At 38.7% G+C, this 16,507-nt stretch overlaps 1 protein-coding gene across 1 annotated transcript in view; it reads right to left on the reverse strand.

Annotated features, from left to right (window-relative positions):
* Window positions 1-16,281, reverse strand: part of ERP27 (endoplasmic reticulum protein 27) — a 28,854-nt gene extending 12,573 nt beyond the window's left edge. Inside the window, exons 1-3 of the mRNA XM_001090991.5 lie at window positions 14,031-16,281; window positions 13,564-13,664; window positions 10,497-10,634 (exon numbers count right to left, since the gene is read on the reverse strand). Of these exons, the coding sequence (XP_001090991.3) occupies window positions 10,497-10,634; window positions 13,564-13,664; window positions 14,031-14,124 (333 nt within the window). The 5' untranslated portion in view covers window positions 14,125-16,281. The remainder of the gene's footprint in view (window positions 1-10,496; window positions 10,635-13,563; window positions 13,665-14,030) is intronic.
* Between the last annotated feature and the right edge of the window lie 226 nt (window positions 16,282-16,507).

The following is a 16,507-nucleotide window of genomic DNA, read 5'->3' on the forward strand; positions in this document are numbered from 1 at the left end:
GGAAGTTACCCTGTATGGTCTGAAAAGGTGAGGCATGGATAATCCACTCCTAAGTGCATGTAATCAATAAATAAACATAAAAATGGACAACCAGCAGCCCTTGGGGCTGTTCTGCCTATGGAGTAGCCATTCTTTCATTCCTTTACTTTCTTAATAAACTTGCTTTCACTTTACTCTGTGGACTCACCCTGAATTCTTTCTTTTGCAAGATCCAAGAACCCTCTCTTGAGGTCTGGATCAGGACCCCTTTTCACTAACATCTTTCTGAAGACCATGGAAGGAACTATAGTGAGAAAACCCGCTGACCCAAAGGCTAACTTCGGGTAAGTTACGGGGTTCAGTTACATCATGAATTAAGGGCCATTGCATGTTTTTATGTTTCCAAGATATCAAATCCTATTATTTGGCCAATTTTAAATTTGAAAGTAGCAAAAAATACATAGAAATCTATACATTTCCTCTTTAGAAGGCTCTAAATGCACTCATAAGTTTGATATGTAGAATTTTTATCATTCAGTTCAAAATGCTTCCTAATTTTTTGTTCTTAATTCTTCTCTAAACTATTAGTTATTTAGGAGTGTATTTCTTAATTTTAAACTGTAAGATATTCTGGTTATATTCTTATTGATTTTTAGCTTTATTTTTATATTTTATTTTTATTATTTGTGTCTTTAAAATTAAGTATATTTTGCAGTTTTTGAATACAGTATTCTATAAATGTTTATCAGGTCACTTGGTGAATTTTATAGTTGAAATTTTCTATATCTTTCTTTTTTTTAACCAACTTATTTTATTTTAAAGAGTGTTGGGGCCGAGCGCAGTGGCTCGCGCCTGTAATCCCAGCACTTTGGGAACCGAGGCAGACGGATCACAAGGTCAGGAGATTGAGACCATCCTGGCCAACACAGTGAAACCCTATCTCTACTAAAAATACAAAAAATGAGCCGGGCATGGTGGCGTGCACCTGTAGTCCCAGGTACTCAGGAGGCTGAGGTAGGAGAATCACTTGAGCCTGGGAGGCAGAGACTGCAGTGAACCAATATCATACCACCGCATTCCAGCCTGGGCAACAGAGCAAGACTTTGTATCAAAAAAACAAAAAAACAACAAAAAAAAGAAGGGTGTTAAATTTTTCTATTAAGTTGTGGCTTTAACCATCTTTTCATTCAATTTTGTCATTTTGTGCTTATATAGTATCAGGACATGTATTTGATAAATGCAAAATTTAGAATTATTAAAACTGTCTGGCAAATTGAAACTGTCATTATGAATGGTTATTCTTTATCTCTAGGAATGCTTGTTGCCTGAAAGTCTACTTTATTTGGTATTAATATATTCATATCTTTCTTTTGGAAGTGTTTGCATAGCTCCATCCTGTGTTTTACTTGTGTCACTTATAGAAGGCACATAGTTGCATTTTTCAATCCAGTGCCTGATAATCTTTGTCTTTTAATTGGATTATTTCCATGAAATGAAATTACTGATGTATTTAATTATGCATTTTCCATTGGTTCTATGTGTTCCAAATTCTATTTTTCTTTATTTCTGGCCTACTTTTGAATTGACTGAGTACTATATATTATTTTCTTCTTTCCCTTTATTGGCTTAGAAGTTACATAGGCTTTAATTATTTCCTCAGGGATTGCCAGAATACATTATAACATGCATTTTTTTCACGTATCAGAACCTAGTATTAATTGGCAATTTCAGCTTCTTCTTAGACAATGCAGACATTAGATTATTCAAATACAGTTTACCTCTTTTAAATTCAATTTTCTGGCTCTACATTCAAGACTTACACAGGATTAGTGTCATGTGTTTTAATTCCAGATCTCACAGGATATTATTCATTTTGTTATATCTTCAATATACACTTACATTTATGCACATATTTACATTTTAGCTTCTCTTTATTTATTCCTGTATTTTTTTAGCTTCTATGTGGGTTTTCTTTGCTCTGCTTAGAGAAGACCTTTTACTATTTTCCTCAGTATAAGATGGATGTGTTGAGTGACAAATCCTCCCAATTTGGCTGTTTAATATGCATTTATATTCTGTTTAATTTTAAAGGCTGTTTTTGCTGAGGGTAGAATTATAAAGTTGGCAGTTATTTTCTTTCAGTATTTGAAAGATATAATGCTTTGTATTCTGCCTTCCACTGTTGCTATTGAGAAGTCAGCTGTGAAGCTTATGGTTGTCCCTTTGTGATTATTTTGATGATAATCTCTCTTTTCCCTGACTTCTTTTTTTTTTTTTTTTGAGATGGAGTCTTGCTCTGTCACCCAGGCTGGAGTGCAGTGGCCGGATCTCAGCTCACTGCAAGCTCCGCCTCCCAGGTTTACGCCATTCTCCTGCCTCAGCCTCCCGAGTAGCTGGGACTACAGGCGCCCACCACCTCGCCCGGCTAGTTTTTTTTTTTTGTGTATTTTTTTTTTTTTTTTTTAGTAGAGACGGGGTTTCACCGGGTTAGCCAGGATGGTCTCGATCTCCTGACCTTGTGATCCGCCCGTCTCGGCCTCCCAAAGTGCTGTGATTACAGGCTTGAGCCACCGTGCCCGGCCTTCTCTGACTTCTTTTAACATTTTATCTTTTGTGAAGTTTTAGATGTACTATGGCAGGGCTAAGAGTGTATTATACATATTCCACATGTGTATATATTTGCATATGTGTAGGCATATGTGTGTATATTTGTGTGTGTTTGTGTGCATGTGTGTACATATACATATGATCACTCTAATCCAATTTCAGGGGTTGAAATGATTGGCATCTGTGTTGCAACCCTCGAGAGGGCTTATCTGCTATGACTCATCCCTGTTTTTAGGTACAGCTGTGTAGGATTCAAAGGGGATGTGAAAGGTGTTGTACTAGATTCACTTCCTATTTCCCCTTGTGAGGCCTGGACTCCAACATTTAATTTTCAACTCCTGAGGATCTCAAAATGCAAATTTATTTCTTAGCTTCTTGGTTGCTTTTGGAACTGACCAAATCCCTCTAGACAAAAAGCAGTCCTCAATGCAGGGTTCATCTTTTTGGGTTTTCATCTTCTTCTAGATCTTGAGCTAGACATTTTCCCTCTTTTACTAGCTCTTTAATGCCTTCAGACACACACACACAGTCACACTTACACACACACACATTCAGACACACACATTTTAACTTTTAAAAATAGTCTTTGGTAGAAAGGATTGTCTGATTACATGATCCATTATCCCAGATTTGTATTTCAGAACAACCTTTCCACCACGCTCAGATATACTGAAAGATAGGACTTCATTCTTCCAATCATTGTTCTCAGTTTTCTATTTCTTCTCCCCAGTCTACTCATGCCTATAAAGACACAAAGATAGTGCCTCCACCATCCATAGATAGATCTAGGCCTATAGATAAAATTATTAGTGTCAGTTCTTGAACAGTTTTGTCCATTTCCTACAATAGTTTGCATCACTTTTGAGATCCTTGGGCCACCTGCCCTTGGACGTCTCCTTAACCCTTTTCCCTCCATGTGCTATCTGTATAGGTCCTGCCCAGTCAGATCTTGCCTTGGATCAGAACAACCCTTTTGTCCCCAAGGTACTTTCTTCTAGTCTACCCAGTAAAATCAGAAGCAAATCTCACGTTAGTTAATGTAGGAGGGAATTCAGGCAAAGGGAAATTAAATTCACTAAATAGCAAGAATCCAAGATTGCTCTTTATTGTCATCCCGGTGATGATTCCTATTTCATCTCTTTTGTTCAAGAGGGTCTCCCATTGGGGTAACTAAAAGCAGTAAAACCCTTGGAGATGCACAATGCACCCCTTATGGTTAATTTTAATTCTGGATAGATCTAGTCATTCTCTTACAATCCATTTGTTTAATAATTATTTGCTGAGTGCCTGCTATATGCACTGAGGCACAAAATTGCAGCCATTCATTCAGATGGCAATTTAAGCACTCTTTATTTTAGGATTGCTTTACACAATTTAAGTTTATGAAATAAATAAATGCTGAGGTACAGAAAAGTTTGCATTTCTAAAAAAGAATTTTGAAACAAATCAAAACCACAGGGTAAAAATGAACTCCTTGTGTATATTTAATTGTTTAAAAATTCACAAAGTTTTGGAAAGCTTGGGGGAAAAAAACAAAAAACATGAAAGCAAGAGAAAAGGTCTTAGGTGGATCCTTGCCCACCCTCCTATCACCTCCTTCTCCTTCCCTTGCCCGTATCAGGAAGAATGAGTAGATACATAAAGTGAGCACATAAAAAGTTGATATTTGCAGCTCCTCTGGATCCTTAATGCTGCTACTGACCTGTATTTCCAGCTGGCATGTCTCCTTCGTGCTTAAGGCTTTGCTACTGCAACCGCCAAAATCATCATCATTATCATCACAATCAGGACTCATTTAATATTTGATGTGTCTAAATGCTTCCTATTTTTCTAGGAACTCCTAGGCCTGGCGCATGCGCCTCAGCTGACATCGCTGTGCCTGGACCAAGAATCGCCCCCCTCTCTGTACTCTTTTCCTGGCAGTCCTTCATACTTCCCAGAACAGGGAGAACAGGAAAAGCCAGTTACTCTGGGTGTTTCTGGACTTAAAGAATGCACTAAATTGGAGGCAGAGGATGTTAAGTGGTGATAACATTCTCTAAGAAGCAAAAGAGCTTTAATAAAAGCCATCGTCCTGCAGTCTCTCTAGTTTGTTGTGCTTCTTTTAAGAAAACATGCCCGATCTTTCATTATTTCTTAAACTAATAAACTCTGGAACATTCATGTTTAGGGTTTCTGGAAGCAACATTTGAACAGGAAATCTCCCTCTGTAAAGGGAATTATTTGCATAGTGCACTGGAAAGAAAATCCAACCCTGGAACCAAGAGTTAGAAAAACCTTTTAAAATATCTTTTTTCAGTTTTATGGAAAGAATTTTACTTAAAATATCATATTTTTATTTCAGAGAAAAGAGGCACCAGAAGAAAAACAGAAATAGTACACTGGAAAGATTGTTACCTTAAAATATAATTTTGAGTTTCCTCAAGAGTATCTGAAGGAGTATTTTTTGTTATAGACACTGTATCATACCAAGAGATTTAATCACTCATTTTCTGTTCATTCATTAGTGTTTCAGTTATATTCATTTGAATTCCCGTGGATTTTTCTAACAACCCAGATTTTTATAAAATGTATTAAAATTGTCTTAGTTTACAAGACAGTTACAGTATTAAATGTCTTTGGTGGCACTGAGAAATCCTTTGGTAAACAAAGGTCCTCATGTCCTCGGTTTGTTTTTGTAAGCTACTCAGCTTATCGTGTATTTAGTAAATACATACTTTAAAAATATGTTTCTTCACGGACACAGGGAGGGGAACATCACACACCAGGGCCTGTCGGGGGATGGGGTGTTAGGGGAGGGAGAGCATCAGGACAAATAGCTAATGCAGGCAGGGCTAAAAACCTGAATGACGGGTAGATAGGTGCAGCAAACCACCATGGCACAAGTATACCTATATTACAAACCTTCATGTTCTGCACATGTATCCTGGAACTTAAAATAAAATAAAATAGAATAAAATAAAAAATGTTGACCGGGCGCAGTGGCTCACGCCTGTAATCCCAGCACTTTGCGAGGCCGAGGCGGGCGGATCACGAGGTCAGGAGATTGAGACCATCCTGGCTAACACGGTGAAACCCCGTCTCTACTAAAAATACAAAAACAAAATTAGTCGGCGCGGTGGCGGGCGCCTGCAGTCCCAGCTACTCAGGAGGCTGAGGCAGGAGAATGGCGTGAACCCGGGAGGCGGAGCTTGCAGTGAGCCCAGATGGCGTCACAGTACTCCAGCCAGGGCGACTGTCGGTCTCAAAAAAAAAAAAAAAAAAGGTTTCATAATCTGACATATCTTCTTGCATTTCTTATCAGTTTATCTCATGGACTAGTTTCTTGTGATTCTCTTTGTCCGGTGAGGTGTATTTCTTATCATAGTCACCCAATAAATAACTGTAAAAGGAATGAAGGATGACTGCACTGTGTTTTCATTACCATCTTATTAGGTCAAAGTTAGGTTAATTATGTTTCTAAAATAGTAATGATTGAAAAAAATCCAAAGCAGGGTAAACATTCAAATAATATTTCAAATTCCATTTTAGAACAAGCTCATAGTTTATTTAACCTGGAAATTCCATCTCTGCTAGGGCAACAATAAGAGTCCTACTGAAAAATTTGAGAGTTTCTCTGCTATTACCCTCACAAAAGACAGGCTGTGCCCTCAAACAGCAAGATTGTTATACGCAACTTATTATGGTTTCATGAATTTTACCTAAATTCTTCCTGATTACGTTTATATAGTTGGCCTGCACTATTTTTGAAGAATGTTACGTTGCATAAATACAGCATTGGCTGGCCTTTTATTGCTCCAACATTTCAAGCATGAGTAATATCAATTTACTGTTATTTTTTCAGTTAATCATTATTTCGGCTTACTTCTAAATATGTTCTTAAAATGGAAAATTTTGTAAATTTAGACAATATATAATGTCTAGATTAAATCTTGACAAATAATTCTGCAGTTTGATTAAGGAGTGGTAGGAGGCTAGAGGAATAATTTAAGAGAAAATAGTTAAAAGAAAAAAAAGTAGGTTTTAGAACGAGGGACATTAGATAGAATTCAGTGTGAAAACAAAGTTTTTCTTCAGGGTGAAGTCCTTTAGAAAGCCACTATAGTATAGTAAAAAGGGTATGATTTGTAGTCAGCAATGCTGGGTACAAATCAGACATCTGTTACTTCACAGTTGTGAGATTTTGGGCAACTAAACCGATCTCTCATGGAACTTTCCTTATTAAAAATGCAGGAATAATAAAAATTACTTCATCAGATTCTTGTGTGAATTAAATGGTCAAATATTGTAATAGTGCCTATCGTAGATTAGGCTCTGAAAACAAACAATTGAACCGAACAAACTGGATCTAAAAAGAAAGAAGGTCCCAGAAAATTTTTCAATAGGTTCACGTTTCCCAGTGTAAAATAGGATTGTCTTGGTTGATGTTCCCTTTTCAAAAAAAAAAAAAAAGTTACTCTAAACTCTTGAATAATAGTCCTATTAAAATATGTACTAAACTTTTGAAAGTGTAAACTGTGAAAAAAATATTTATCTGAAAGCTGGCATGACGAAAGTTGAGCTTCTTCCAGCCCTGCCAATGAAGTAGGGCAGGAACCAGTTTGTTTGTTTTCTGGTATGGCACATAAATAATCTTGCCACAGAGGTCCCAAGAGTTCATTTAGAGTAGGTCTGTCACTAGCGGTAAACAAAAAACAGATGTTAAAGAAGAGTGAAAAACTGAGAAGTCATCAAGGAGGCTTTATGAGGAATGAACTGTAAGCAGCACCAATGCTCCCATTAGAGGATGTTAAGTCTATAGAGATGGTGAAAGCAACAGCGCTTGTTTTTCTTCCCCATATGCGTATCTTGGTGGTACTAAGCCTTTCAAATCAGGCCTTTATAAGACCCATGAACAAAAAACTGAGAAAGAAGTACTTGTGGAGTGTAGCTTATTAGAATTTTTGTGTTGAAGGGTTTCTACCAGTGGTTCAATGGCAACATGAAAGGCATTTGCCTAACCTTCCATATATTCCTTACCAAAGCCTTTCACAGAAGAATTTGGTTTAATCTTATTTCACACTGGTGAGAATGCAAACCAGCAACCACTGTGCAGGTGGGAAAGGGGTTGCTGAAGGGAGCTCACACAACCTCAGAGATGCTTTTGGAGGTGAGTTCAGTTCCTCAAGCACCTTCCGAGTACCTTCAAGGAGCCAGAGGTGTATTATAGCCCTTTGAATACATAGATGAATAAGTCATAGTTTCCAACCTCGAATAGGTCATGGCCTAATAGGGTAGTAGAGGAGACAGATATATAAATAACTGATATGAACTATAAAGTGATAAATGAAAATAGAGATAAGAAATTACATACAGAGGAATGGTTAGGCCCATTTGGAGATTCCAGGGACGCTTCCTAAAGGGTAACATTCCTGAACTGATTCACTGGAGTATGAGAAGGAGTCATTCAGGTGAGGCTAGGTGAAAGGCGACCCTTGGTGGGTGGTGATATTCTAGACAGAAGGAATAGTCTAGGCAAAATCATGGAAATGGATGATAATTATGTGTATAGTTGGCTACTGAGAGGGTAAAGCCCAGGGTGGAAGCTGGATGGAAAAAGGTCTAGAGAAGCAGGCAGTGGGGCAGGCCAGCAAAGCCTATTTGTAACATTAAATATCTCGTTTTTGATTTTTTAAGAAATGAGAAATATTGAAGAGTTTTAAAGAGAGGAGTGCCATGGTCAATTTTCTATCTTAAATACATCATTGTGATACCATTCTAGAAATTGTATATAAAGTAGTAAAAGGAGATTAGTTAAGAAGCTAATGAAATTGCTTACGCTTAGGCTAAGAGCCTAAATACAGAATGAGATAGAAGGAGAGGAGGAGAATATAGATTCAAGATAGAAGACACAACTGGCAAAAATGTAAGACCAAATGAGCATAGCCGTTTAATAAAATAGTATCTTAGATGGAGGAATATTATTAGCAGGTGCAGACAACAAATTCAGTTTTGAACATTTTAAGTGTATAGTGCTTATGAGGGTATAAAAATGCTTATACCCAGCAAACGTTTGAATCTTGAGAGAAGTCCAGACTAGAGATAAAATATTCTAAATGCTCAGCAAGCACATAATAGTGGAATATGCAAACGAATTGTATTTCTTAAGAAAAACATATTCATTCATTCATTGATTCATTCATATATTCATTCTCAACAAATACTTAATGAGCATAGCAGGCACTGTTCTAGGCTCTGTGGATACACTGAACAGAACAGTCTCTGCCTTCACAGAGCATGGGTTCCATGACCTAGATGATAAAAAGTGTTGGGTCAGGCAGCATTGTAGATACAGGAAGAGAAGATCTCAAAGAGACTATAAAAGCAGCGGGAGGATCAGGAGAAGTAATTTCCTAGAATCCAAGGAAAGAGAGAACATTAAAAAGAAAGAAGTTGTCACTAACATCAAACATGACAGAAATGTTGAGTAAAACAAGGAAGCCATGCAGACCTGGATAAATGTAGTTTTAATGGTGTGATGGGACATAAGCTAGATAGTAGTGTCTAGCTTAGGAAAAGACAGCTTTTCCTAAAAAAATATGCTTAAAAGAAGTTTCAGTGAGAAATGAAAAAGAAAGAAAGGGTGGCAACTAGAAGGGGCACGACATTCAGTCCTGAAATATTGAAAACTTTCTTTTGCATCAATTTTTCTTTTTCAGTGGACTCTTGGCATCTTTATCTTGATGTTCCACCAACAAGTAGAACTCAACGACCAATGAAAGCATCAGAAATCCCCATTTCTGCACATGACCTCACTATTCCTAGACACCCTGACTTTAAGCTTTGCCTCCTTTCCATAACTGTGATATCTAAAGATCACAGGATCCTCCTCCTCTTTAATTTCTGTTGCTACCTCTCTACTACAGACTCTTAATACTTCTCACATGGTCTGTTTTGCCAGCCTAACAAAAGCTGCCTCTTCTCTTGCCTTTTTACCTGAAAATCCATGCTCTGCCTTGCTGTCAAAATAATCTCATACAACACATTCCTGTTCGTGTTACTTCCCTGATGTAAAGGCTTTAGGGGCTTTCCAGTGACAACCAGATTCAGAACAAACTCATTAAAGTGGTATTCTATATTTTCCCCACAATATGATTTTAATCAAGTTTCTCTCTCTGATATTCATTTTCCCCAATATGTACCCTGGGATCCAGTCAGATTGGCCTCTTCATTGTGTCCTGAGATTTTCCCCCCTTGGCCATGAATTCTTTGCCTTGTCTAAATTTATCTATCCTTTAAGTTCCAATTCTGTTGTCTTTTTCTTTTCTTTTCTTTTCTTTTCTTTTTTTTCAGAATTTCCACACTGCTTTTATCCTTTGAACTGTGATAAAACTTTACCCATAGTGATTCTCTTTGTATTATAGATACTTGCATATTATGTTTACAATACCTACTATAAGATCTATGAGACTGGAGAATATGTTTAATATGTTTTTATTATCAGTATCTTGCATAGGGCATATGGGAAGTAATAAATGTTTGAAGAACAAAAATGAACTCCTCAAAATATTTAATATAAAATTTTTGGAGCTCAGAGTGACCTTAGAGATAATACAGTCTAACTCTTTTATTTTAGAAGGGAAAGAATTGGAGATAAAAAATGTTAAGTGACTGCCCGAAGTCGTATGGCTGTTGAGCGACAAAACAGTACCAAAATTCCATTTCCTGGCTTTCAGTCCTGTCATCTTTCCATTTCATTACAGTACCTGCTTGGGAAGCTTGAATTGAGTCTTCATCCTTGTCAACAATGTCCCTGAATTTGGTACCATCATTAGTGTAAAAGACATAGAGTCCTTCCCAGTCTCACAAGTTTATGAGTCCACAACCCAATGAAAATCTGGGAGAAAGTTCAAGTTACCCATCCAACTTACCAGGCGAAAGAGGCAGATGGTGTTCCCAGTGATGTTGTAGTGGATCAGAACCTCAGAATCAGTGCTGATTCCAAATGACACATCTGGGAATTTTTGCACCATGCTACGGAGTATGGACACTGCTGGTATTTCTAAATCCTAAAAACAAGAGAAAAAAATAATACCACAGTGATTATATTGAATGGCAGAGACAAAGGATATGGAAAAGAAATATGCTGTGAAGCTTTACCAGAAATCATAGATTTGATTTACCACCCAGTAACACATGATTTACCTCTAACAGTTCAGGTTTAATTGTCAGTAACATTCTTGAATTTTCCAGGCTCTGTGAGTTAATAGGTAACCACGAAATTGTAGCTGAGCCTGAGACTCCTGTCAGGCCTTGTCATAGAGCTTGAAGTTTACTAGGAGCTGAGAGAGGCCTCAAAATCATAAAGGCCTGCCTAGTTTGGCTGCACTGTTGTAGATATACATGAGAAGCAACTGTTCTGGGAACAATTTGTTTAACAGTGAAACAGCAAACAAACGAACATAACCAATTCTATTTTTGTTGAAATGGCATTTATTTACTAATTCCTGTATGTAGGTTAGAATAATTTTAGAGCACTGAGATAATATGCAAAAATTAGCAGTTTATATGGTTTTAAAAACTAACTCTAGGATTAAAGGAAAAGTATGTGAACAACTAACTATGTTGTGCTAAAGATTTATAGGCGCCTTGTGACCTCACCAAGGACAAAGAAGTTCCCAACTTCCTGAGACCCTTACTGGTGCCCAGATGCGTATGGTTGCTGGTTATTGCTTGATCCCAACTCCCTACTCTTCGCCCTGCCCTTAACGTACAAAGAGCCTAAAATTGGTAGTGACTTAAGACGTACTTTATTTATTTATTTTGAGACAGAGTCTCACTCTATCACCCAGGCAGTGTCGCAATTTTGGGTCACAGCAACCTCCGCCTGCCGGATACTTGTGCCTCAGCCTCCTGAGTAGCTGGGACTACAGTTGTGCACCACCATACTTGGCTAATTTTTTTCTGTATTTTTAGTAGAGATGTGATTTCGCCATGTTGCCCAGGCCGGCCTCGAACTCCTGAGCTCAGGCAATCTGCCACTGTCAGACTCCCAAAGTGCTACAAATAACAGGTGTGAGCCACTGTGCCTGGCCAAGATGTACTTTAGGATGCTAGTCCACTGTCTTCTTGGTTTATTGGATCTTCAAATAAACCAGCTTTTCCTCCCACCGGCTCTTGTCTCTTGAGTTTTGGCTTTGGTTACATTTGTGGAGAAAAGAAAAAAATGCAAAAATACGAAATAGGTGCCATCAACAGGGCCAAAAAAGAAAAAAAGAAGAAAAAGAAAATAATTAAAATGAAAGCTTGGAAGTTTTAACAAAAGTTTATGCAGGGTATGGAGGACAGTCCCTCTCTTGCCACTGTAGATAAGCCTGAGCTTTGCACATGAAGATGCTGTTCACGCATCCAACCCTGCAGCCCAGGCCTGCAGGAGGGAGCAGAGAAGCCACTTCCGAGCAATGATTCCAGGCCTTCCATAGAGGCTGGCATCATTTTCCCTGCTGTCACAGGACCTTTTTCCGTAGGAGCTCAGGGAAATTAACAGGAACAAACATGTTCTACCCTGCAAGTCTCCAGGCTGAAGGAGGAGATGTGCAAGGAGAAAAGAAGATGGCTAGTTGATATGCTATGGCTGTGTGCCTACATAAAATCTCATCTTGAAATATAATCCCCATAATCCTTACATGTCACGAGTAGGACCAGGTGGCAGTAATGGGATCATGGGGGCAGTTTCCTCCATGCTGTTCTTGTGATAATGAGTGAGTCTCACAAGATCTGATGGTTTTATAAGTGTCTGGCCTTCCCCCTGCTTGTGCTCATTCTCTCTCCTGCCGGCCTGTGAAGAGGTGCCTTCTGCCATGATTGTAAGTTTCTTGAGGCCTTCCAAGCTATGCTGAACTGTGATTCAATTAAACCTCTTTCCTTTATAAATTATCCAGTCTTGAGTATGTCTTTATTGGCAGCATGAGAATGGGCTAACACACTCGTCTTGCATCTGGGATCAAGCAGAGCGAGCTGGTATCTACTCTTCTAGAGGCTGTGAACAATAGTTGATTGAGGCCTCCCTCTTACTCTGCTCCTTCAGATGGAATTGCTCAAGGATAAAATGATGGCATCTGGCGGCTGTTTAAGTTATTGCACACTTCTCCAGGTCCATGCTCTTGCCCCTTCCCTGTCTTTCTGAGGGTGTTTTTGTCTACAGCTCAGATTTCTCATTCCTGAAAAATGTACTCCCTGTCTTTCTCCCCCACTTGCATCTCATTGCAGTGATTTCCAGCTGTGTACACAGAACCGACAGGGTAATCAGGAGTTGTAATTGGTGAATGGAAACCGACAAGAAGGTCTGCTATGAGAGAGTAGGGGCTTAATCAGTTGTGACGATTTCCAGATGCTACCACCAGAGAAAGATGAAAATGCTGGAATGAGGGAGTCTCATTTATGGCTGCCTTTATTAACCAAGCAGCCAATCTGGAAGGTGGAGGTTAACACCTTGAATATACAAGATGCCATCCTTTTCCAACATTTCAGACACATTATCTGGGGGAAAGGCCTTAAAAGGCTGTGCACTGACTAATGTCCAGGAGCTTCAGAATCCTGTAAACAGTGTTGCTGGATGATATAAATTGGATTCACTCTGGCCCCTGCCTATTCACAGGGTGCTATGAGAGTACAGACCAAATGCGTTTAGGACAATGGTAGGGTTCCATGAAGGCATTCTTTCTGCAGATCCTGACTTGAGCTCCAAAGCATCCATAGATGAGGAGATGCAGCCCACAGGCTCAGAAAGAAGTAAGTGTGAGAAAGATATAATTTAGAGACTGGGAATGTCTTAAAAGTAAGAGGTCCCAATGGACAAGATGAAAGCAAACTGTGGCTGTCTCCCTTTACCCCCACTTCTAATGCAGTGTCATCTGCCAGCAGTTGGCTGCTGTGGTTCCCTTGAGGTAGAACATTTCTGGCTCTTGGGGGAGTTGCAAGTAGGGTATCTGAACTAACCTGGAAGAAGCCTACGACAGCCACCTCAGTGGCAGCAATGAATTCCATGGCAGCTGGGACATCTGCGAGCCACGTGGGTTCCTGGGCAGCACCAGGACCATCTAGAGAAAGAAGTAGAAGATGTCAGGGTACTGAGGTGAGAAGAAGCAGCTCTAAATAATGAGGGCATCTATACCTTTTATCTCTATACTAAGGCTAAGAAAAGCACAATTTCTAGGAGTACTGTTAGCATGCCAAAGCATAATATTTTTACTAACATATGGAAGGTGACCCTACTGATGGTCTGTCCCTGAAGAATACTGCCAGACTTTCCTGCTCTCCGCTAGACAAAATGCATCGTATCCAGGATTTCCTGGAAAACTTTCTAGGTGTGGAGGAAAAGTACCCAGAGAACCACCATGATGCTCCTTTTCCTTCTCCTAATAACACTTTCACACTATTGCCACCCAACTACATTTTTCTTTTACCTGCGGGTTTCTCAACTTCTGCAGCAGCTTCTGCAGTCAGGTCACATGTGAGGAGAAATAGGAAGAACATGAATCTGGACAGGGCAGCTTCCATTGCCCCTCTCCTGCTCCTGCTCCAACCCTGGACTTTGTGTTTGGGAGGCCGACTTAGGGCAGCCCGCTCTGTAGCTGATTGGTTGTGAGGTTGTTAGGGCTTTGGGAACTTTGCAGCTGGCTCCCGGAGAGCCTTCAACTTCTGAGATAAAAGACCAAGTTTAGTAATCGGGACTCAGAACATAACCAACCAGAAGAAAGTCAGGTCAGTTTATTTAAATAAAAAATGTAAATATTCAATGCCAGGTATTGATCCTAGCACTAGAGATAGAAAGATAATTATGATCTGATCCAGCCTCTGCCAGCTTAGATTGTCAGTGGGAGAGATAGGCAAGTAAAAAGATTTTTTAAACATAAGATGGAAAGTGATATAGAAAAATTCATAGGGTGCTATGACAGTACAGATTAAGGGTATTCGGGACAATGCTAGGTTTCAATGAAAGTGTTCCTCCTGTGGAGGATGCCCAAGCAGAGTCCTGGGTAAGTAAGATTTTGCCAGAAAACACAAGGTAGAAAGGGAGTTTCATGTAAAGAACCAAAGCATAGAGATGCAAATATAATGTGTGACAGAATTACTAGTAATTGAGAATGATGAAAAGGAAGGAAGTGATACATGTGGGCAGAAAGGCATGTGGGACCAGCTCACAGCAGGCCTTATATGATACGCTAAGCACGGGAGCATCAACTTTATTCTGTAGGTGATGAGAACCCCTGAAAAGTCTTAAGCAGAAGAAATAGATAAAGTTTGATTTTGCTCACAAGTGTCTGAGGAAGTCCAAGATGAGATTTTCCACAGGCATTGGGATATGTAGTCTTTAGCTTAGGAGAATTTTCATGTGAAAATATTATAAAAGAAATTAGGAAGTCCTAGCCAGAGCAATTCAGCAAGAGGAAGACATAAAGGCATCTAAACAGGAAAATAAAAAGTCAAACTATTTCTCCTTGTTGACAATATGATTGTATGCCTGGAAGGCTCTAAAGACCCTGCCAAAAGGCTACTGGAACTGATGAATGATTTCAGTAAGGTATCAGGAAAAATATAAATGTACAAAACTCGGTGACATTTCTGTATACCAATAATGTCCAGGCTGAGAGTAAAATAAAGAACACAATTTCATTTACAATAGTCACAAATAAAATGAAATGCCTAGGAATACAGATGACCAAGGAGGTAAAATATCTCTTCAAGGAGAACTACAAGACACTTTTAAAAGAAATCAGAGCTGACACAAATGGAAAAACATTCCATGCTCATGGGTAGGAAGAATCAGTATCTTCAAAATGGCCATACTGCCCAAAGAAATTTATAGATTCAGTGCTATTCCTATCTAACTACCAATGTCATCCTTCACAGAATTAGAAAAGAAAACTATTCTAAAATTTATATGGAACCAAAAGAAAATCTGACTAGCTAAAGCAATCCTAATCAAAAAGAACAAAGCCAGAGGCATCACATTACCCAACTTCAAACTATACTACAAGGCTACAGTAACCAAAATAGCATGGTACTGGTACAAAAGCAAACACATAGACCAATGGAACAGAATAGAGAAGCCAGAAATAAAGTCATATACCTACAACCATCTGATCTTTGACAAAGTTAACAAAACCAATCAATGGGGAAAGGACTTCTTACTCAATAAATGGTGCTGTGATAGCTGGCTAGCCATATGCAGAAGAATGAAACTGGACCCTTATCTTTCACCATATGAAAAAATTAACTCAAGATGAATTAAAGATTCAAGACCTCAAACCATAAAAGTCCTAGAGGAAAACCTAGGAAATACTCTTTTCGACATCAATCTTGACAAGTAATTTTTGGCTAAGTCGTCAAAAGCAGTTGCAACAAAAACAAAAGTTGACAAGTGAGACCTAATTAAAGAGTTTCTGCAGAGCAAAAGGAACTATTGATAGAGTAAACAGACGTCTACAGAATGGGAGAAAATATATGCAAACTATGCATCCAACAAAGGTCTGATATTCAGAATCCATAAGAAATTTAAACAAATCAAGAAGCAAAAAACAACCCCATTAGAAAATGGGCAAAGAACATAAACAGATACTTCTCAAAAGAAGATACACAGGAGGCCAATAAACACACACAAAAAATGATGCTCAATGTTACTAATTTTCAGAGAAATGCAAATCAAAGCTACAATGAAATACAATCTCACGCTAGTCAGAATGGCCATTATTAAAAAATCAGAAAACAACAGACACTGGTGAGACTGCAGAGAAAAGGGAATGCTTATACACTATTCATGGGAATGTAACTTAAGCAGTTAAGTAGTTCAGTCACTGTGGAAAGCAACTCTAAGTAATGAGGGCATCCATACCTTTTATCTCTATACTAAGGCCAAGGAGAGTACTCCAATTTTTAGGAG

Source organism: Macaca mulatta, chromosome 11 (genome assembly GCF_049350105.2).
Source record: "Macaca mulatta isolate MMU2019108-1 chromosome 11, T2T-MMU8v2.0, whole genome shotgun sequence".
NCBI lineage: Eukaryota > Metazoa > Chordata > Mammalia > Primates > Cercopithecidae > Macaca > Macaca mulatta.